This window comes from Phasianus colchicus, chromosome 9 (assembly GCF_987193195.1).
Source record: "Phasianus colchicus chromosome 9, bPhaCol1.hap1.1, whole genome shotgun sequence".
In the NCBI taxonomy this organism is placed as follows: Eukaryota; Metazoa; Chordata; class Aves; order Galliformes; family Phasianidae; genus Phasianus; species Phasianus colchicus.
Genome location: NC_143444.1, coordinates 16,788,641 through 16,812,633, shown reverse-complemented (window position 1 = coordinate 16,812,633; position 23,993 = coordinate 16,788,641). Strand labels below are relative to the sequence as shown.

At 35.7% G+C, this 23,993-nt stretch overlaps 2 protein-coding genes across 8 annotated transcripts in view; one reads left to right on the top strand and one right to left on the bottom strand.

Moving 5' to 3' along the window:
• RPAP2 (RNA polymerase II associated protein 2) overlaps nt 1-23,225 on the top strand; it is a 35,040-nt gene extending 11,815 nt beyond the window's left edge. Inside the window, exons 11-13 of one of the 3 annotated variants that reach the window (XM_031614810.2) lie at nt 5,406-5,474; nt 22,425-22,574; nt 23,122-23,224. In XM_031614810.2, the coding sequence (XP_031470670.2) occupies nt 5,406-5,474; nt 22,425-22,574; nt 23,122 (220 nt within the window). In that variant the 3' untranslated portion in view covers nt 23,123-23,224. Of the gene's footprint in view, nt 1-768; nt 800-5,405; nt 5,475-22,424; nt 22,575-23,121 lie in introns of those variants that run through there. The other 2 variants (XM_090146359.1, XM_090146360.1) reach the window with 2 other exon arrangements.
• GLMN (glomulin) overlaps nt 1-23,993 on the bottom strand; it is a 160,994-nt gene that overhangs the window by 117,376 nt on the left and 19,625 nt on the right. The window lies entirely within an intron of this gene.

The window sequence follows — 23,993 nt, the reverse complement described above, 5'->3', positions numbered from 1 at the left end:
GATTTGAACAGCATTGCAACCACGGAAGATATTTTTTGTTATACTGAAATAGCATCTATATAATGTGTATACACCCACTCTTAGAATTAAATCTTTGTGTCTTAAAAATGCATTTCTGTTCCTCTGCGGTATAAATACTTAGTGGTCACTTTAGCTGAAAAACCTCAAAAGCAGAACTTATATTTTAAATTATTTTTGCTATTCAAAGATAACATGGCTTGAATATCAGGTTTCAAAAGCAGTTTGCTGCAAAGGAGCTTTGCTATAAGAGGGCAAAGTAGCCTTTTAAAAAACATAAAAGCAAAGATAAATTGCTTGGAAATTCAGCATTTGGAGAAAAGAGTGGTTGATAACAATTGTGAATGCTACACAAGAATTTATTACTGTTTCATATGCATCTTGCAACAGCTGGACTTGTTAGTGTTGCTGAAAGTAAAGTAAGATGAAGATACTGGATATAGAGAAGTAATAAAAACATTTGAGCCCTTTCTCTTTGTATTTCTGGTATAAAACTGTCTGATACAGAAAAGCTAGCTCTCTGGCAGAAGGTACAGGTTTGAATCTCTAGTGCCATATTTAAATTTAATCCACGTGAGTTCTTTGACTCGTAAGTTGATTGCTTTTGCAGGGGCCCTGGAATAAATTATAACCCGTGTTTACGTTGTAGGGTTTAGAAATTTAGATGTTACTTTCTCTGTTAAGCATTTTAACCATATTAATGACTACAGAGGCAGCACTGCTACTGAACTTCCTTACTTTTCTTACTAGAAATATTTCAGACTGAAGAACTTGCTGAAGAAGGAAGTGAAATACATCACAGTAGTAGAGCTTAGCTGAAGAAGGGTAAAAGAGCATGTTGTGAACTAAGCAACAACAATTTTCAGCTCCATTGGTTTTTAAAGGAACACTTGCAGTTCAGCCTCCTTTGGGCAACATATTATTCAATCACCACTGCTGGGAAATGCACTAGAGGCATCTCAAGAGACTTTTTAGAATGGTTAAAGCTCTTCCCAAACAAAGTCCCACAGCGCCTGTAAGCTTTTGTTACGAAAACTGAGATGTCAAATATTCTCCAGAGTGTGTAAGGGCATTTTGTTAAAAGACGAAGACAAAATTAGCTATTTAGATAGAAACTTGAGGCTAAATTATTATGTTTGTGAATGTATGATTTTATTTTTGAAAGTTCAGTATCACACATTGAAAAGAGGATTTCTGCTGTACCTTAAGGTTACATATATTTCAGTTAATTTTATGGCACCTGTCATTTACAGATTCTCAAAATGAGTGTGATATTGCTGTTTCTTAAATGTGTTCAAAATTTTCTATTACAGCTCTGTCTTATCTACCTGCTATTCATGTTGGACTGTTTTCCTGTATCAAATTGTTTCCTAGAAATCAGAAGCTGCTGAGGTGGTGAGCACCTGCAGCACTGAGAGTTTGTTTCCTTTAATTCAACAGTATTGATATCCTGTTGAAGTTCTAGCACAGGGCTCATAGGGAAACTTAGATCTGCTTCCACAGCAGGCACTAGTTACAGTTCAGGCCAGCATTTGCTAATGGTAGTAAACCACTAGCAAAATCAGTATCTAAGAGTATTTGAAAGGGGAAAATGACTGAAGGAAAAGGACCAACTGTGTGCTCTTCGTGTCATTATTGGGTTTAGTTTTCCATTTACTGGTTACTTCAACCTAGGACTTCTCTGTACTCCCAGAATGTCCATATTAGAGTTCACTTTTTTGAAGGCTGAGCTCCAGTCAGTTACTGGGAGATGGTTTGCAATGGAGTTTGTCTGCATCTTACTCTTTAGTCCTTTACCTGTCAATTTCTGTCACTGTGATACATCTACTCACTCTGAGCTTCTTTGTGGGAGCTTCGTTGGTCCTTTTGTCTAATGGCTGAGGGAAGAAGTTAGTCCAGCCATAGCACATCCTTCCTACAAGCTGTGCTGGCATGAACTGCAATACTCATGAGCAACTAAGAAACTCATCCAGCATTCATGGCTTACCTATCCATTCTTAAGGAATAAGTAGAGACACTCTCTTTTGAAAAGTTGAGTATTCTTTTCTTTCTTTAGGTAGGTGTGAGAAAGTTTAACCAAACTCTTTAACGGAAAATATTTCTCACCCCAAAATCACATCCTAAAACTTTTGCTGTGTTTAAATATTTCCATAATATGTGTGAGACAAATTTGGTGACCTTCTTCTGTCTTTCATGAATTGTTCTAAAGTACTAGTTATGGCCAAAGGCAAGACAAAGAATTAATGATCCATTTTTACAGAGAACTTGCACTTCCCTGTTTCCTGAAAGCTTTACTCTTCAGAGGCCTTTGTGTTGACACACAGCTTGTTCTTGAAAGTGACTGCCCTTCCACTGTTCCATATTACTTAAGGCTTCACACCTGTAGGTTGCTAGCTTTAGTCTGATCAGCCTAAAATGTTTTCTTTTTCAGTTGCACAAGTGCTTTAGGACAGGTGTTGTACTGAAAGGTTGTGGAAGCCTCACTTCAAACAGTCCAGTGACAGTAGTACATCAGCAAATCCATACTGGCATATCCTGCATCTTATGACTGCCTCCTTCATAAATAGCATATTGATGGCAGTGACTAGTGTTGAGACCTTGCCAATCAATACTAACATTGAATAAGAGTTAATTGACACAAATAACTGCATCTCTCAGTTTGTGTACAAGAATGACACCTTCCTGTGCTCTAATCAATAATAACTCCTTGTAGAGCAATGAAATAAAGATGCTTTCTCTATTTGACAGAGTTTTCCCAGGTGTTTTGGATCTGTCTCTTCCATTGTATTTTATCATAGCAGATTAACTGGAATGTTACATATGAATTGTCTGTCAAGATGATTCCATCAGACATTTCTTAATGTTTATCACTGTCATCAGTATTGAGTCAAGACCTTCAGCCTTTGTTTTGTTTCTTTTTCTATAACCAGAAAAATGAAACATCAGTTACTAGCTTTGCTGCCAGCTACTGCCATTAGCTATTTTAATAGTAGTTGGTAAATGTGCATCTTTTTTGAAAAAATAATTTGTATTTACCAATACTATCGTTCTAGTTTGACATGATAATTCCTATACACATAGTATTATATGTTGCTTTTTCTTTCATCCTTTAACAAAGCTAGAGCTGTTGAGAAACTACTTAGTAATTACAGCTTCAAGAAAATCTTACTTTGATAGTAGACTTGAGAAAGAAAATGGAATAATACTGCTATAATCATTACTATCCTTTTTAAAACAATTGAGTGCATTTCAAAATAAGGGAAGCAAACCTATAAAATGTCTTATTTACAACTGCATTTTTTTAATAATAATTTTGAAAAGCACAGTTTTCCCAAAGTGAGAAAAGAGAAGTTGAGTTTTAACAATGGCAAGTACAAGCACTTTTCCAGTGTTCTTGGGTATTTATCTAATTTCCTAAAAAAATTAAAAGCCTTACTGAATGAAGAAAACCATGGCATTCAATACGTTAAGAGGTATTTCATTTTAAAACTGCCTTTTGGAGGAGGAAAAGACAACTATATTGGAAACTTTAATGTTTAACTGATCATCATAGATTGTTACACTTCGGAATCTCTTGAGCACGGTTCTGTTCTGATCCTGAAGCTGGATTTATTGTACTCAATCAGGAGAAAGGGTATGCCTACACTCAGCTGTGTTTTGAATTAGAGGCAGAGTTAGCTTTTTATTTTTTTTGGAGCTTCCATCAGTTGTGTTACAAGCATCTGTCATGCTACCCTAATCATGCTTAGTCAGTACTATTTTGGTAAAATCATCAGAACTGAGAAGGTGAAGGGATTCAGTGATAGAGCTTCTATGACTAGGCTACAGTTATAGAAAACTCCCAGGTATTAAATCTTCCTTTGAAATGCCCAAAACAAATTTAAGACAAATTTAAGTCTTTTCTCCTAAAATGAGCCTTGAACATGGCATAGAAATCTTTTGTTTTACCTCTGCAGTGGTTGATGTCCTCTATCTCCATTGTCTCCTCTTCTAATGAGGAAGAATGTAAAGCCCCTGATGGAGCAGGTGAAATTCCTACTTTTAGTAAATATCTCCTCCTAGAAAAGAGGGTTTATTTTCAGACCTATTAGCAACCTTCCATCTTCTCCAGTGCCAGTAGTAAGTGACAGAATAGCTTCATTCTGGGTCTGATTTATGTAAGACTACAGAGAAGGGAAGCAGAGTAGACAAAGGAAGCAGACTTTATCTATTAAGCCATTCCCCTTCAGCATTTCTGTTATATGGCAGCATCTGTCTAAGTAAAATTAATTCTGCTAGGGTTTTTTGGGTTCCCATATAGCTACACATTCTTTTTGAGCTGTGGCTTTTCTATAAAAGTGCTCATCACAAACAGCATCAGTCGTTCTTAAGTTCAGCCATAAAACTAGCAGTATGTGAATTGTTGAGTCACATTAACATTTGAGTTTAAGTCAAACTGTATTACTACTGAATTAAACCAGAGGGACCAGTGGATATAAGATGTTCATGCTACATTCTTCTGCTCTTATATCTGCACCAACGCCCATTGCTTAAGTTAGAATTGTAGGTTTCAATTTTAATAACATGAACCATCAGAGGACTATCTCCAGTATCTTAAAGTCCCATATGTTCACGCACATATTGCTGCAATGTGATAGGAAATATAGCAATAGCAGCAGAGTAGCACAATCCCAGGCCGCAGCAAATAAGAGTAAACCCAAATACAGCATCTGTGGATTCAGAAATAAAGGAAGAAAAACTGCTTACCTTTGGAAGGCCTCCAACAGGCAGGGAACTCCAGCAAGATACCCTCACCTCCACTGCCAACTCTTAAATGAGGTCTGAGAAGGACTGGAACCTGGCTCCACCCCTTCTGGTGACTCAGGTGCATTGCATGCAGCTGAGCTCTCCTGCGTTGGCCCTGCCTTCCCATCAGGTGCTCAATCACTGTTTCAAGCTGTGATTTAGTATTTTTACTACACTGCAACATTAGCTTTTACAGCAAATCCAGATCTGAAATCAGTAAGGAAGAAAATGAGCCTCGAAGGCCCATCTTTACAGAAAACACATATGCAGATCTTGGAATTTCCTATTGGATGTCAGGGAGAGTTGAGCCTTCATAGCAGCCAAGACTATGAATTCAAAGAATTGGCTTCTGTTCTACCTTCCTCATCTCACTTCTCTATGGAACAAAAACATATACTGGCAATTTTATAGTTCCTCTAAGGCTGGCTAAGAGGAGAGAGGCAGAAAGTTGGCTGCTCACATGGGACTGTGAATGCCACACTGTAATGTGGCATACTAAGTCTTTAAAGGGCTGACTTGAATTCAGCAGTTAAAATCTGTTTACTTTCACTATGAAATGAATTTTTTTTGATTGATGAATTCTTTTAATTGCTATTTTTCAGGTTAACAAACAGAAATATTATTCACAAAATGCCTGAATGGACTCTAATTGCTATTGTTCTGTTATCTGTGTAAGTAACCTTTTATTCTCATACACAATTGTTCTAACTAGCCTGTCAAAAGAATGTTTAATTTTCAGATAAAACAGACGAAAGACTTCTTGAAATTGACTGGAGGAATCAACAGAAATATTTTTAATGCAAATGAAATAAAATATTTGAAACAAAATGTTAGCAATGGACAAACAATGTTATTTTTAAGAGCTAATTTAGTTTTAGATATTTCTTATAGAAGGATGGAAGGAAGGAAGGGGTTGTTTCAGTCTCTTCTATTCATTACTCTGCCCTTCTCTATTAGTGGGACATGTATTATTTGAATTTTGTTTTCTTGTTTTAATGTCACTTTCACAATTAAAGTCAAATTATTTCCCTAAAGGTAATTCTTTTTCAGTAAAATTCTATACATAGGCATGAATTATAAAAGCTGTAGTCATATGCATCAATTAAATTCCTTAATTTATATTTTCCAAATTAACATACATTTTTAAAGTTAAGAATATAAACTTTGCAATGCATAAAACGGACAGTTCTCCATGAAATTCACATTAAACATTATTTAACATTAGTTCATCTTTTAAGAAATCACTGGTGGTTTCACATGGTGTCAGGCCCTGCTTTTCAATAGGGTTAAACCATCAAGCAATCTTTGTATGTCTTTCAGCTTGAATTACAAGATTGCAGAAATCTTATTTCAGAGGCCGTTTATTACCGCACTGCTGCTTCTTCTTTTGCATTTCCTGGGTCACTGGAGCTAGTAGGACGGAGAAGTACTTATAGATATTCACAGGTCAGGAGATGTTGTGGGCCAACCTCATAGCATCCCCAGTACTGCATTTACTTTCTTTGATATTACTTCAGTCTGACACATTGTTCTGGCTTTACTGTCCCAAGGAAGGCTATACCAGTAGGCATTAGAGTAGGCTTCAGCGAGCCTTGCATCTCTGTCACCCAGCCAGATACCGCTCAAATGATTCATTAAATCAGAACACAGAAAGTAACTTTACTTGAATGCCTTGGCATACATTTTTTATCAACTATAAGAACAAATCTTTTGTCATTTTTACTATATATTCTTATGGTTGAATTGGTAATTTGTGAAACAGATCTTATGAATTTTTCAAGTAGCTTCTGTACATTTAAGGAAATTTTGACTCTTCTGAACAGAAGCTAAAATATATAGCTGGTCCGTGCTGCATTATAATGTTGTCATAGCTAATGGTTGTTTTACAATTGCTTTTAAATGTTCTACAAGTAGCAGGCAGTCTTGGTAGCAATCAGTAGAAGCAGAGAACCAAGGTGTATTTTTTTTACCTAGGCTTCCTAAGGGTCCATGCCTAAATAAATGAGTTGTATTTGATAGAAAACTAGAGTAGATTTTATTTCTAATATTATTCCAATAATGTATTCCAATGTCTTGACCTGGTGCGACACAGGATGACTATTTTGTCATAATGCTCAGCAGTGCAGTAGCATAAGCAAGACTCTGAAACTTCCTCTTTCCAGCAGAAAGACCAACCACATTACACATACTCTGTGCTGCATGAGGTGTAAGAACACAAACTAAAGAAGGCAGGGTGAGCATGGGATTTCAGGGTATACATGAAAAGAAACTTCTAAGACCTGAAGTATTTTTGTTTTGTTTGGAAGAAGACAAACTTTGTTTAAAGTAGCAACTGTTGGACTTGCACCCGACTTTGTGCATCGATATTGTGGCTCACCACTTCCTTCTCCTAGGGACATACGGCGTGCTTAAGTTCACAGTGCATTTTCAGAGTACAACGACACTTTCTGTGCTATTGCGAGATTCAATATTATCATTACAGTTGTACTGACCTAAAGACTTATCACTGCTTAATAGTTTGTATTATGATAATTTTATCCTTTCTTCATTAAGAGTTTATGAATTAAATCTTTGTAGAATCTGCATGTAGGATAGTCACAACGCCTAATCTTACACCTAATTTTAATGCTTAGATAAGATTTGGGCTCCCTTTGTATTCTGCTGGCCTTCCAAAAATTATTCTAAGTACTTAAATGCCCTCAAATTTATTGACTGTTAAAGAAACTTGGACTTCCAATTCATTGTTCTGAAGTAAAGTACCTGACAGTAAATGGTCTGGCTATCTTTCTAGAATTATAAAATGTTGGAGATCCCAGTGGTGAAGCATTTCCTCTTTCTAGTGAACAGCTGGATTTATTCAATCAAATTGAAAATCTAGCCTGAGGCACTCCTGTCTTTGTGACTATATTGACTTTCTCAGAATACACTTCGACAGACAGAGAATTTTGTGTGAATGTTCATGCCTATTGTGGAGTGGCTGACTCTGAAATGATCTGCAGATCAAATTTCTGATTTATTTGCCCATTAGATGTTGTAAATTTTTGTATATCCCTGTCATATTTAATACCAATGTTAAGTAGAATTTTGTGTTACACCAGTAACTACTTTGTAATGTAAACCAGAAAACAGAAGTTGCATCTTTTTCTCCCAAAGTACTTTACAAGATGTTAAAGTGAAGCAGATAAATAGATACACATACAGTAGTCAAGACAGAATGGAGAGAGCAGTGGGAAGATTAGTTGCTATATAAGCATGGGCACTTGCTGTTTTTACTGTATACCCCTGGTACAGTCTAATGGAAAGCTTTCAAGATATTTTCAGGAAATGTCTGCTTTCATCTTATTTATCTGAGCTGGCTGGTTCCAGTGAACTGTGGTCAGCTTCATCTACAAAGCCTATGCAAGAGGTTCCTCCCGCTAAAAGCTTTGAAATGTTTCAGAATGTTCTGGGATTAGCGTATAGGCATTGGGCTGCAGTATTTAAACAAACTCAAAATGACCATGATCACAAAACAAAAGCCATCGTTACGTGTGTGCAGCCACTTTAGCTAAATGTGTCGTGTGGAGATGTACTCTGGAGGTTTACTCTCTTGGAGATAACAGTTCAGGAACTGGAGAATCTTATGTTCAAGTATGCATTTTTACTTCTTTGCACAACAGAGCATTTGTATTATTCAACGCTGAAATTCCTAAGATATTTTCAGACAAATTTAGATGTTTGTGATATCTCTGCTTTGTTCTTGCCTGGAAGTGTCTACATGTGTGAAATGTACAAATACATATTAGATATGAATCAGATTTGCAGAGTGACTGTGCAAATGGCACCTGAACTCAAGATAGCAGTTTTTTCCCAAAGAAACCACTTAAAAATCAGGGGGGTGATCTTTTATTCCACATCTGATGACAGAAAGTAGGTTTCAGCTGAGAAGAGTTGTTCGTAATTGAGCTAAAAATGCAATTTTTTTTTTTCCCTTCTGAAACAGTTTGCAGGACCAAAAGCCCCAAAACCTTTCTTTTTGTAAAAGCATTTGAAATTAAGGCCGAGTCTTTGTCTGTCCTCTTGCTCTCAACTTGTAGTTTTTTTTGTGAAATAAAGAAAAGGCAAGGTTTTTCAACATGGTTAAAAAATGAATGTATATGTTCTTCCTTTTTTCATTCTTAATAGATTTAGATTGTCATTTAGTAAGTGTGAACTCAAGCGTGTTTTCTGTTAAGCATTTCTTACTTATCAGCGTTTCCTAAGCAAACGCAATCTGCTTATTTGGCATAATGTGCAGGAGATCAGTATTACTTCACTTCCTCCCAGCATGTTCCAGTATTACTTAGGAAATATAAATACATAGAACAGTATTTTGAAGGATTGCCGTGTTGTTCATTGGGATATTAATCAGTGCCAACTTTAAAATTAATTAAATATCTCATTTGTAAAAGAGAAAGAAGAGACCTTAGCAGTTTCAAAGAATCTCCTAATTAAAAAAAAAAAAAAAAGAAGAGAGAGAGAAAGAAAAAACACTGTGTTACTAGTGCTCGTACAAGAAAGTGGCAGTTTGTACTTGAGTGCAGCATATACAGCTGCAGTCCTTTTCCAGTCTGATATGTCTTGTGGACAGTCTTTTGAATGGGATACTTGGGTGTGCTATGCCCAGCACAAACCCTCAGATAGGATGATTAGTTCCCCTTTACATTTCTGGTCCTTGGTCTCATCAGCAGCAGTGATATCTTAGCACACGCTGTCTTCTACACTTCTTTTGCGTGGAGCCAGGGTGTTGGGTGCAATAAGATCACTGTGCCTATCAGTTTTGCTGCCCATCACAAGGGAAGAGCAGGGTCATGGTTTGCTGCCAGGTGTACTGGCAATCCCTCGAAAAGACAGAAATCTGTGTGCTCCTAGCAGATGTGTGTGGGGGCATGCAGAAGACTGAAGTCATCCCCAGCTGTGCAAAGATGCTGTGCAGGAGTGCCTCACCAGTTGCAAATGGACATTCATGGCGGTGTTTTCCTGACTAATCCCTTTGTTAGAGGGGGAACATAAATCTAGAAATAATTTTATGCAGAGTATAATTTTGGAGCTGCTTCTTTAGATGCTCTTGTCAACTTTATATTCCAAATGTACTTGCAGTTTATGAATTGAAAGTATGGTAGTAGAAAAAGTTCTTTCCTCTGCCAGTTCATTTTTTTTGTTCTGTGTAAGAAAACATGTTTTTTGTTGCAAATTCTGTTTCAACCCAGTTCTGAAAGACATTTTTATCATGTTGACTCTTAGGGAAGCTATTGCAGTTCATGTCCTATTGAACTTCATGCCACAAATCTGTGCTGATCAAGCAGATAGAAAAAATGTCCAGCATTATATGAGAGAGAACTCTTTTAAATTTATGCTCATTGAAAATGTATATATTAAGCAGACTTTTTTTGGAGTCATATTTTCCCCTCCTTCTATAATTTCTTCATACATCTTGCTTGTTCAAACTCATGCCATAACAGAGTAAGTTCTACAAACTGTAATATAGACAGTTCTGAAGTAAAGCTTCAAAAGACATGGTCAATGCTGTTAACAGCTGCCCTAAACTTAGTTTTAAATATATTTTAACTTCAACCACTGAGCAAACTGAACTGTTAATTTTGCAACTGAGTCTCAAAGCTCTAACCTTACGAAAATATACTTGTTCCCTTATTAATAATTAATCTTAATACATTCAATGCAAACATTTTTAATCATGAAACACAACCCATCTGTTATAAGAAAAACATGACTGACACACAAATGTGTCTTTTATTTTCAAAGTTTTAACTTTATCTTGGTAAACTTTCTGAAGAACAGCCTACACTTGCTGGGGACGTGACAGAGAGAAAGAGTTCTTGACTTAGAGGAAATTTGATTGTAAGATGCGAATCAGAGTTGATTTGGCTTTTTTTCTGAAGAAAAAAAAAAGGAAAAAAATAGAAGCAAATAGAGTCATTGGAAAGGTTACTATAGCTTCCTAGAATGTTATCTGCTGTTATTCTGTATGAGTTGAATTTCTAGCTTGGGTTCTGGATTAATTTTTTTGTTCTGTGCAGAGAATGATACCACTACTAGCCTAAGAGACGAGTTCTGTTCTTTCAGCTCTGAAATAAATTTTGCCCAAAGTAGGAGTGGTTTTACTGAACTCTTCTGGAACCACTATAACATAATAACTCTTGATTGCAGAAATCCCTGAAAGTGCAGTATTTTTTTTAAAGATCTGATCAGTCCTTTCCTTACAGTGCTTGTTGCAGATTATGAAATTTAAAGCTTGATAATGCCAGACAGTAAGATGGGCAGTCTAGAAAAGACAGTACTTCATTCTGGAGATTCTGTTTTCTTTTGTCTTACTCCTGTTGAAAGTGTCAGACCTGACAAGACAGACAGTATTTTTGCTGTGAAATAAATAACTTCTTTTAAGCAGTCAGGAAGAATCTTGAGAGTTATTAAAAACCATGAAGATCTTCAAAACCTGGCTTTATGAAACTCAGCTAATTTGCTCAGTTATAATTTGCTTGACTTAGAGCAGTAGTCCACAGGATTACTCAGAGACCCATGCAACAAAGATCTGTGTGAGGGGGAAATAAATAGAGATGCATTTCATTAGCTTTCATACAGGTAATGTTATGCTGGAGAATGCTGCCATTTCTCTAACACCCTACAGTGACTGGAGATAAACTGAGAATTAATTAGAAGCATGAAAAATTAATTCAGACAGCTGACAAACAATTTTTGATGTGATAAATGATAGCGAGAAAACTGATGAATCGGACACTTGTCTTCACTTCCTGATAGCGCAGGAATCAAGTGCAAAGGAAGTGTGTACTTCTCCTTTGTATGTTACTTCTTGAGACGTAAAAGCATTTTGACTCTGAGAGTCCAGATCCTCTCTGGCAATTAATTAAGTTCTAATCCTAATAAGGGACGTTAACACTGAAGGGAAAAAATTAATTTCAGTATTTTCTGAAATGTGTTCCTTTCACACTCATGAAAACAATCAGAAAATGCAGCCCTCTTTTGGGAGTCCTTACGTTTAACTTCTGGGGAAAAAAAAATCAGACAAAGTTGAAGCAAATCTATTCCTAGCATGTCTCTTTACTCAGCTGCATTATTCCAGGTGTTTGATCTGTATATCAGAGTGAAAGGCAGGAAATCAAATTACAACGTTAGAAAGTTCTGCAACTAAACTATAATCAATTTTATGATCATTGTTTCCATAGTATTTGAGTGCAGGTGAGTACATTTTACAAAGTCAAGTATTGACAAATTATTTACCTAAGCTTATTATATTGTAGCTGTTCCACCTGTATGACAGTATGGTTCTGATTTAATATTTATTGAAGGGGTGGTTGTTTTGTTTTGTCAGGGCTTTTTTGCATACCACTGAGATAATGACTTATCAGCAATAGATTGCCAGTATATGATAGAAAAAAAAAAAAAAGAAAAAAAAAAAAGACAACAACATTGACAACAAAAAAACTGCAAAAATGGATGTGGTTGAAATATAGGTGCATCTTTGCATCTTTTAGATATTAAATGGTCTCACAGTGTGTTTACAATAATTTATACAACAGTGTATATTTTACAAAGCACTAGTAAGCATTACAGAGACTGAAATGTTTATCTTAGCATTTCTGAATCTCACAGTGTCTTCTATCTGCGCATAATTTCTTGTAACTAAGGATAACCCAAGGATAACCCAAGGATTCCAACATTTGGGAAGTGTCATGGGAAAACTGGGGAACATAAAAAGCTGAGGAATAGAAGACTGAAAAAGATGAAAGGATGAATTCTAAAATAAATTTTAAATCTATCTAAACTTAAATTTTTGACTAAGTTGAAAAAGAAGGTAAAGTGGGAGCAAATGCTAAGAGTGAGAAGTACCTTTGATCTGTCAGCTGGATAGCAGGAAAGAAACTTCAAATAAATTGGGCTCTTTAAACAAGGCCTGTCCTTGAAATGTGTACCTAAGAAACCTAGATTTGTTAGAGGGAAACAGCTGATAGTGATTTCTTCTGGGCTTACGTTGTGAACTTTTTATTGCCTTGGATTTATGTAGATAAGTGAGCTAATTTGAAACTGTTTGGAACAACTCCCTATATGAATGTAAGTGCTTTAATTGCCACATTTTAATATGAAAGTTCTGATACTGTATGTCTGTGAACCAGCATTATCATGATAACTTGGAATGTGGTGGTGTAAGGTGGTAATATACTTGAGTTGGTATTTAAAAATCAACTTGCAGTCATATCTGTTAGCAAAAATGATGAAACAGTCTTTGATCTGGCTAAACTAAGAAGAACTTAGGATAAAAAACCACAGACATCTTTGAGATGGTCAGTGCTTCCCTAGTGGTCTCATTTGGGTAGAGGCTTTTCTAATCCACTGTTGAACAAATCTGTGCTGTGTAGGACTGCCCAAATAATTAGGTGTTTTTGCTGGACCTATATGGTATTTTGTGTTTATAGTCATTTTCAAATAAATATTTGAAAATAGATTCAGATTTTCTGAATTGTCAATTGGCTGTTTTGATTTGAAAAAAAAAGGGGGGGAAATTCAGGGGGGAGAGATGGGAAATCCACTGATTCTTTTTCAGTTCTTTGTAAGCAGTTTTACCAGGTGGCTGGATCAGAGAATGCCAACATGGCTAAGGCTGGCAGGGACCTCTGGATCCTTCTGACCCAACCCCTGCTCAAGTGGGGATACCCACAGCATGGTGCCAGGCCATGTCCAGCACCTCTTGAAAGCCTCCAAGGAGGAGACCCCACAGCCCCTGTGGGCAGCTTTTGCTGTCACCCACATAGTAAAGCAGAGCTTCCTGTGTCCCAGTTTGTGCTAATTGCTTCTTGTACAAAATCCTGGTTACTGCAGGTATGCTTTCTGTTGACTGTTAGTTGTATTCACTTGGCTCCACTGAGAGTGAAATTTTGGTCTTGTTCAAAGGGAATGATGTTAACTTGTATCTGGAAACCAGCTAAATGCTAAGGTGTGAACTTTTAAAGAAGAAATGTATATAATTATTCAGAGTGTATTCATAAATACGTACTTATATATATATATATATATATAGTTTTGTAGAAGCTGCATATGAAAAACCAAAGGCAGTGGAAACAGTGACCAAAACTTACTTTTGACCAAACCTTAAATTTTGCATGTATCTGTATTATGTAGGAATGCCAGTCAATTTTGAATCTGTGTCTGTAGCATTGATTTAAATGTAGTGGACAAAAAAAATATAAATATGAATAATTTAGTTTCTGTTGCCATCCAAGGATTAAAGTGTCTGGGCTGGATGCTGTGGACAAGTCAGTACACAATAATGAAAGGAAAGTTAAATAATGAATAAAACATAAATTGCACTTTAGCTACAAAATTCTTGTCTTTAGGATATTTAGGCTGTATTTAAAACTAGACCAGAAGTAGCTTTTTACCCTCAGTAGGAAAATTACCTGCTTATTTGTCAGTTATTATCATTCAACAGTGCTGTTTTTAGTGTTTATCTTTCACTGAAGAAAATAGAAAAATGTGAATAAATGTGTAGATACTGACAAAAAATGTGTTTGAAAACTGACTTCTGTCTATGACCATAAGGATATGCTTATTATGCTTACAGAGGGCTACAGATTAGGAGCTACTTTATTTCTGGAGTGGTAAATGACACTAATCATAATCACATTTTTCCTCAGTAGTATCATCATTTAATTAAATGGAAGACTTAACTCTAGAGATGTCTTTAAATACCTCTGCATATTGTTTGTAAGTTAAATGCTTCCAGTTCAAGATTGTCTGTCAAATATTAATGTGTTCTAATGGAACGTGCTCACTCAGGAGACAGCCTTTTGCTTTTAACAAGGTTTTTTTTTAAAAAAAAAAAGTTGAGCTTTTTAAATCATGTTCAAATGAAAGTAATCAGGAAAGAGTGAGCTTTTTTTTTTTTTTTTTAAATGAAACTGAGCATAACAGCTAAATTACATAAGTTGAGGGTGTAATGTTTGTATTTTCTGAGTGCCTTTTAACATAGGATGCCTGTGTAAGAATTTAAATATATAGCCAAAGATATTTTTTAAGTTCCCCAGTGTTGCAGCTTTAGCTTACAATTACAGATACACTGTGCTTCAGATCAGCTTTCTGTACAATATTAACTTTTGCCTGATGGAAAGCATACTTTAAGGTCTGTGGAAATCCCTCTGTGATTTCAGATACTTTGCTAACAAGGCTGCTATCCCTAAACAAGTGTACTGTATCCAGCGGTACGCCAGTTAATTAGGGACTCTACCTCAAGTTAATGCTCTGAGTTATTCTGTCAGAATGCCTGAATACCCTTCAGTAGGGATTTATGCAATGAATGAATGCTGCCAGTTTTTCAGTTCACCCCATTGACTGAAGCAGTAATTTTAAGTGATTGATACATGGCTATACTCCAGTTGCACATACAGGCAGATGGTCTACAGGCTGCATTGCACAACTACTTCAATGAGTTTTACTGCTGATCTGTAACATTTGTTGTATTGACTTGGTCATTTGTCTTAAACAAAACAATTAGTTTTTGTTTAATCAGTTGCACTGCAGACTTTTGCCATAGGAACATAATTAAAATAGAAAACAAGACTGTAATCTGTAAAATTGTGCTATACTAAATGTCATTCCTGAGTAATAACATTTTTATTGCATTGCTGAGCCCATCAAATTTTTAACATAAGTAGTGCAATATATATATCTGAAAATATATTTCTCTCTCTCTCTGAAATATTTACGATTTAAAAATAAATCCTTGTGTGCTGATGGAGTAGAACAGATTACAATGGAAGGACTATACCCACTGAACAAGGCTCTGTATATTTCTAGAGGATTTTTAACACTACATGAGGTGAACTATTACTGAGAATGATTTGCAAAATGATACTGCTATTTAGTATTTGTAAATCTGTTTAAAAGCTTATTTAAATGTATGGATGAGGTTTTATGCTATCCTTTCTGGTTGCGGTGCAAGGAATGGGAAATTCATTGTAAAGAGCTGCTGAAGGAGTCTTGAGCTGTTGATGAAATTAAAGTACCTTATCATACTGAAACAATGTAGGGATTCCTGTTAAAGTGATGGCAGCCTCCTTGGTACTGTCCTGTGATCTGCTGTTGGTCCAAGAAGTGGGTCAATGTGATTAACGTGGCCAGCAGCCTGCCTAGTGCAGGCCTTGTTCTGGCCCCCAATGACTTGCCCTTTGACTGGCCTTCCAAGGGTCAGATTGCAGACAGTTTCCCACTCCTACTTGCCAGCTGGTACTGCTGCATATATATTTTTGTCCACTGAGTACTGTTGCAGTCCTTTATACCTCACAGAAGCAATCAGAGATGATTTTGCCTCAAAATGGTAGGTACACAAAAGGCACTCTTCTTATGAATACTCCTTGGAAATCTCCAATCAGAAAATATTTAAGTAATACCGTCCCAAACAGTATTTTTGAGGATAAAACATTCAGGACAAAAGCAGGAAATGCTGTGTTTTTATGCCCTTGTAGTTTAATTTCTTTAACTATTGATTCATTATTCATAAAGATGGTAACTGCTGTCCTACATTCATGACTTCATTTTTCCAAATACAGAAGTGACATGTAATAGTCCTGCAAGTGTGAGTTTTGAATGGAAATTAGACAGACTTCCATGTTAATTTCCATTATTTGTGACCCATGTGACAGTGGCATTTCCTGCCTTGGATTTAAAGGCTTACATCCACAAGACAGCAAAAATGACTCATGGGCATCCAACTATTAAGGTGTTAAATGATGTCTGATAAAGAAAACCAATCAGTATCTAATTGATGAGAAAGAGTCTTCTTTTTTGTAATAGAAATTAATTTATATGTCTGTATAGTGAGTGTAATTCCACCCAGTGTGGAAAAGTAGAGATGACTATGGTCAGGAAAAAAAACAAAGTGTAGAAAAGACAAAATAGTGCGTTTAGCTTTTAGCAGCCTGCTCATGAGGAAGTCCTCAGCTAAGAACTGAGATCAGCTCTGCTTTCAGAGCCATTTGTTCACACACACACAAAGCCATAGATCATTCACCAGTCATGCTAAACCTCAGCAACACAGTTCAGTGTAGAGTTGCCATTAAAATATTTTTTCATGTGCATCTGAACATTGGCAATAACTGTGAAGTTAGTATTCAGGAGTTTTCTATTTGTTTAATGCTTTATTGCCATAGTAATGGAGCAGATATGCTTTGGCCTTTTACATGGTAATAGCACACTGCTGGAATGGCTGCTTGATATTTCTGGACCGTTAATAGCTATGTTAATAATACTTAAAGTGATGCAAGAGGTTTGTAAACATTTTAATTCTTTGTTATGTATAAATAACATGTTCCCAGACTTTGAGCTAAAATTCATGTGGGATGAGAGGACTGGATTGCTCATAGCCACAATTGGTGGCTACCCAAAGACAGCAAAAAAATGCACTGGACTTCCTTGCAGGTGGGGGACCTTTGTTAAGAGTCCTACTGATGTGATGGCACCTTGATCAGAAGCTTGTTGGCACCCTTCCTGTAGCATGTATTTGGTAGTCCATGACTGTTTGTGTTGAGAAAGGAAAAAAATGTGCTGCTGATACTTGTCACTAGCTCTTGCTTCATTTCCATGTTCTAAAATGAGTGTTCAAGAAACCTGTGTTATCATTAGTGAGACTCCATCATCCTGGTAGAAAAATAAGTATCAGTCATCACAGCTATGATGATCAAAAAAAACAAAAGTCTTAAATGCATGAAACTAGAAGGAAACTGAGAGAAGAACTTCTATTTGTGATGACTTTTAAGAATCATTCACAGTGCTTAAACAATGTCATTAATTGGTAAAAAAGTTTATAACTGATTTTGCAAAGCATTCTATAGAAAGGTAGGATGTGCCTGTTCCTTCGTTCTGCTTTATAATTCCATCTTTGTGTCACTTCCAAGCATGCCAAACAGAGTAAAGAGCTGAAATAAGTGAGTTTGGATGCATGGCTTCTGCCACAGTGACTGGCTTTTAGCTTTTAAGCTTCTGCCTTTAGAAGAAGTTAAAAACACTGGCAATACTTACATTTTTCTAAGAGGAATTAAATATTAACTGTTTTGAGAATAAGAATATGGCTTTTCTTTATGAATATACAAAAGCTTTGCATGATACTGGGTGCCTTTCTGTGCACCCATATTCTTTCATTTTTTGTGTAATTTTAAGTGACCAACTTTGGATACTGGAAGGGAACTTGACTTTTCTTAGGTGGTTGTGTTCTTACTGTTGTTTTCAGGTGCCTGTTTCAGGGGCCTCTAACTGGATGAAATTACACTGGTGGCATTGAAAGTGTAACTTTTTCAAAGGGGACCACAGAGTTCATTTTAAAACAAAAGGCCAGAAAGATTTTCTTGAAGTCCAGCATGCGAGAGAGAATGGTATTATACAATTAGATCACTTTTTTTGAGGAAGTGCCAATTAGTGATTTAACTACACAGAATATATTACTCCACCATCATCTTTTCCCATTGTCTTCAGTCTTAGGGGTTAGTGTAGGCATTGATAAGTGAAGAAACTGCAAACAATATCAGTCTATTACATTTAATTCACACAACGTAACTAACTTTCAAATACGTTTTCATTTATAAAAGTATTTGTCAAATGTTTTTGTAAGGAGACTAATTCATAGAAAGCTTGAATGTTGAGTTGAAGCACTCAACTATGTAAATGTTTTTCAGCAGCCAGATGTCATTTAATAGCTTGATAGTAATACCTTGGTCTTTGCATTAATTTTTCTTTTTGTTTTTTTAACAGGTAGCATATGTGGAATAGTCAGTGAACACAAATTTTATCAGTCAGATATAGCCTGACATTCTTAACACTTTTTAAACTTTACAAAGCCCTGTTTACCATATGGTGTAAGTGGGTGTGCAGGAAACGACACTGTTTCACGAAGTCTGATATACACTTTACAACTTTTCCATGAAGTGAGCGTGAAAGTTTCCTTTTAACTGTGCTGAGGGCAACCTTTTGAAGCACGGGTGTGTAACGTTGGACAACATTATGTACGGTTCTGCAGGTGATAGGTTTTTTTCAATCACTTAATTCTTTAGCTTTTCTTACTTGAGTTTTTCACAGAAGTTTTTTCAGCATCAATGTTGCAATATGCAAAAGAGCTAACCAAATAGCAGACTTTATATTTCTTGTTTTGTTGTTGTAGTAACCAAATACTATTGCTGTGATTCAAATCTTATTTCCTGTTTACACTCTGATTTTTCTGAAGATGCTTCAGAGTTTCAAGTCAATTCCATGATCTTTAAATTGAAATCTTGCATATCATTAAGTTGGTCATGATAGTTCCTTCAGAGATAGAGTCACCGAAGCTGTCAAGATATTGATCCCAAAGACTGTCCTGGTTTATTTGCATGAAACTATGGTTTGGTTCAGTTAGCATTTCATGCAAGGATGAGAGCACAACCCGTGATGCTCCTTTCTGTAGTACATTTAATTTAGGTGCGACCAGCATTACTAAGACTATCAAATCTATTGTGCAAACCAGCAACTTGTGCCTGCTCCTCTTGCAAACAAAAGCGCCTTCTGGTTAGACAGCCACTAGAAAAACCATTATAGAAGTAGAAAGGAACAACCATTTTTCAAATGACAAGTTAAAACATCATTTAAATGCCTACGGACAGTTTTCCAAGATTACATATGTAATCCAAGTTTTTGCGTATGTATACAGAAGTGTTCCACCTGGGCACAATTTTTTAATAATTGCTAGAAACTTACGCATGTGTCTCTGAAATTATTTCTTGATTTTTGTCTCCCACTTATCAGATAATTAGTAGCTTAATGACTTTCCGAACAAAGATCTGGTAAAAAAAAAAATAATAATCCACAGCTATTTTTATTTTTAAGTTTGTTCCACAGTATTTAAGGCCTGGTCACTTCTCTGAGAATAAAAATAGTTTTTTCTTTCTTAGCATGGGCTACAACAGCTACTCTGTAAACAGAATGTCTTAAACAGGGCATCATAGTGAGAAATATTTGTAATTTATGAAACTACGTAATTTCACAAGCCACAGTTGTAAAAATATACATAGAGAGAAATACTGTTCAGCATGTGAGCTGGGTAGCGTTATTGTTTTACTATGTTACTTAAAACTGCACAGTCTGATTGCTTTTTTCTTAATAGCATTTTTCTTATTCTCTTAAGCACAAGGTAGATAAAAAGAAAATTCAGTTAAAACGCTCGTAGATTTACAACACTGCAGGGAATATTTTGCAGCCCCCTGGCACCAGTATTTAGGAAGTCATGACTATTTATGCCACCAAACTCTTTTCATATATAATCTACTAAATCGTGTGAAAAATAACTTGAAGAGTTGTAATAATGCATCTCCTGATCTTTCACTATCCTCGTCTCCAGACCAACAGTCTGAAATTGTCACTGATCTTCTATCAGCACTTCCTCTGTTTCCCTGCTGATAAAGCATCACGATGCAAAAACCTCCAGCTTGTCAGCCCTGGTTGGAGACACTGTTTTACCAGATTAAATACTAACTATTGTACTTCCCACTAGGAGAGACAGCTCCATCCTGCCTGTCATTAAATACAGAACAAAGCCTAGTGGCTACAGTCCAAAAATCACAAGTCTAACTGTGAATACTTCACTTTTGTGCAAATGTTTACATAGCGGGGTTTATGCATCAGTTTAATTTCACACCACATGGTTACTTTGAGCATCCCCTGAAATCTTAATAAATGTCAGTGCTGGGTAGTTAAAGTATTTAATTAAATGGACATACTGAAATAGAGTTCCCAAGTAAATGGAAGATAATTTAACGTGTAAAAAATTTATTTATTAATGAGGAAATTTTGGAAACTTATTTCTATGTTGGGAAACTGTATTTACCGTGTCTTGTAAGATCTTTTGCTTGTGTTCTACCACTGTTTTATCTTACATTAAGAGTCTATATGCAGATTAAGAGTTTATACAGATTAAGAGTTTATATGCCGGTTTTCTACAGGGAAGGTGATCTTCATACAAATGACTGCAGGGAGACTGATCTCAGTTGTTATACATTTACAGGTTCTCTAGGCTGTGAAGTTTTTAATAAGCAGTAGAATACCTTGAGCAGCATCTACAGAGCACATCAATTCTCAAAAGTTTTGAAATATTCCCTACAGTGTCAGTTTGTCTGGAGCAATATTTATCTACATACAGTAACTGAGACCAAGCAACTGTTGCTGGGATGTGAGCTCTTGCCAAGTAACATTGGGATAGGGCTGTGACTTTTCAAATGAAAATACTTTATTCTCTCAGTTGGCAACTACTTTCAGCTTCCATTCATTGTAAATATTAAAATCAGTGGAAACTGAATGGACTCCATCCTACTAAACAGTTTAGCAAATCAGGCCCAAATGGTCAAATTTCTGAAAAATGTTGCTAACTAGCAAACGTAGAAAGCCCAAGTACTGTTTCAGATTTAAAGCTGAGCTTTACTAGCTAAATTCAGAAATATAATTTTACCCACTTTGATTCTATTTATTTTTTGAAGCATTCACTTGACAACTCTTGGCACTTTGAGACTTTAAGCACTTCATTGCATTACCAAAACAAAAAAATAGCTTGACTACAATGCTATATTTTGATATAGTATCAGTTGTAAAACTGAATTTTAGTATCTCGTATTAAAACTTCTCAAGCTTAAATCAGCTGTGTTCTCTTTACCAAAGGATCATTCCTTTCTAATAGCATCTGGTTTTGACTGTCTTTCCTAAAGCCTAATTTCATAGCACTTCAGTGTGTAAAAATTAACTTACACTGCTTTAAGGTACAGACTGTCTGAGGAATCATATTCTGATTACAGTCACAATGGTCCTCAGTTTGGGAATTTAATTGATGTTTTGTGTGTCCGCTTGCATCCAGTAAAATTAATAATAATCCAGAATGCCTCTGTAGGAGGCTTCTATGTAATTGGAGAAATCTTCATTAAAGCAAAATGAGCTCACTATTGTGGTGTGCTACGTGTTTGTGACATACTGCAGGGGGCAGTCCTCCAATTAAATGCATCCAACTGTATGTCTTTGTGAAGTCTGATGTGTGTGATGAAAGTTACCCACAGCTTCTGTCCAGGAGCCCTACTAAAAATTTGTAGCAAGAATGTTCTTCTTTAAGATGAATTTCACTGCTCTTTCACATTCTATTCATAGAAGGCACTATACAAATTTTACAAGATGAATGTGTAAGAGCTTTTAGTTTAGAAATTTTACATTGATATTTTTTCTTTTTTACAAGTAATTTGGCATTGTCTTCTGATTATTTTTTTTTTCCCTAAATTAAGTAACATCAGCATACAATTTATTAAAGGCATACAAACTACTGGCCCATTTTCTTTTAATTTTTTGTTTTCGTTTCACTACATCTGCATAAATGTTTGTATTTCAGTACAGGTCAAACTGTGTGTAACGTATACAGTCATGCACTGTACCGTAATGAATCAAGTGGGATATTACAAACTTCTTTTCTTCACTACAATTGTCTGAACTCACACAACCTGTATCATTACAGTTGAAAAGTCCCTTTTCTGTATCACATGTATACAGTGTTTGTTTCTGTTTGTTTGGGTTTTTCTTGCCAGATTGTCACAAAATATTCCAGTTTTTAAAAATACTCAGAGAAGCCCAGCATACACACAGTTCCTGACCACGTTACTTGAAGAACTCCATTTCAAAAGTGAAGATCTGGAAAGTTTAACAAGAATATTTAGAGTAAACAGCCCACCTGAATGGTCAGTCAATTTTAAGCTATTCTGCATTTCATAAAACTAATCCAATTAACAATTTTTATTTCAAACATTTTATAGATATGCATAATAACTATAGATTATATCGACCAGAGTAGAAAGTGTGTAAAGTACATTTTAAAGTTAAAAAAATGTACGTTGTGTGGAAATGAGTGTCATGATTTTGTCATTTACAGTAAATGCTGACTGCTTATCACTTTAATCTTTTGAGAACATACAGTTGGTTTACTGCAATTTTGGGAGGAATTTTTCTCAAGTTCTATTGGGATTTATTAAAAAAATAATAATCTGAGTGATTATAGTGACTGTCTTAGCAGTGGGGTTTTTTGTGCATGTTATATCTAGTCTAGGTGATATAAAATTAAACTAAAAGCATTAAAGTTGAGACCGCATTTTGCATTCTACTTAGGCAGAAATAAAGAAGAGTAAATATCTTACATCTACTGATTAAATGATTTAACCAGTCTAGCATTATAATATTTAAGAAATTTGTGTATTAACAATTACTCATCTCAGACTTTGTTCCCCACAGAACAAGGTGATCATCGTAACATCTCCCACTACCTGAAATAGCTGCATGGAGAAAAACAAACACCTTCAGTTGTTGGAGTGTCTCTTTCTTAATGAAAAATAAAATTAAGTATTCATTGTACTTCTTGCACTTTTGCTCTCTCATTTATTTCTTAGAATAAGGATTGTGAAGTCTTTGCAGAAGCTGACTCTGTAACAGCAGCTGCTGAAGGCATGCATGAAAACTAGTTAAAATGGGGACGGTCTGAATACTTTCTATTTAAAGGCAGTAGAAAGGAATCCAGATTATTGGCTTGCTCTTAGTTTGTTTTGGACATTTTTAGCCAAAATTTACCTGCAGGAATCGGAGGGGGGAAAAAATTAGCTTGGGGAGTTAGAAACACTGCTGCTGACATTTTTCCATTTGACTCAGTGCATGGAGCGGTATTCTTTAAGAATGATGAAAATGGTACACAAAGATACCTGATCTGCAGCCCGTTTGTCTTGCTACTTCTAAGAAAAGGGAGGGGGGGTGTCTCTGAACATAATGTACAACTTCTTTTTAAACATTTTCTAATTGTTACCAATTTCAAAATAGATTTTAAGAATTGTTTTGCTTTCTGTAGCAATTTCATTTTAAGTAGCTGTGTTGTTTAGAATGAGTATTTTTAAACTTGCTCCTATTACTAAATAATTGCAAAATGCCATTTAAAATTAATCCAGTAGTTAATAATGCCGTAAGTTGTACATTGCATAGCCTCAGTTCATAGGACATTCTCTTTGGAGAAACTTGAAAATAAAGTTTTATCTGACAATGTTTAGGCTGCAGCGAATGCCAGCACTGAAGCAGACATACCAGAACTGCTGCACAGCAATTCCATTTCAAAACCAGAG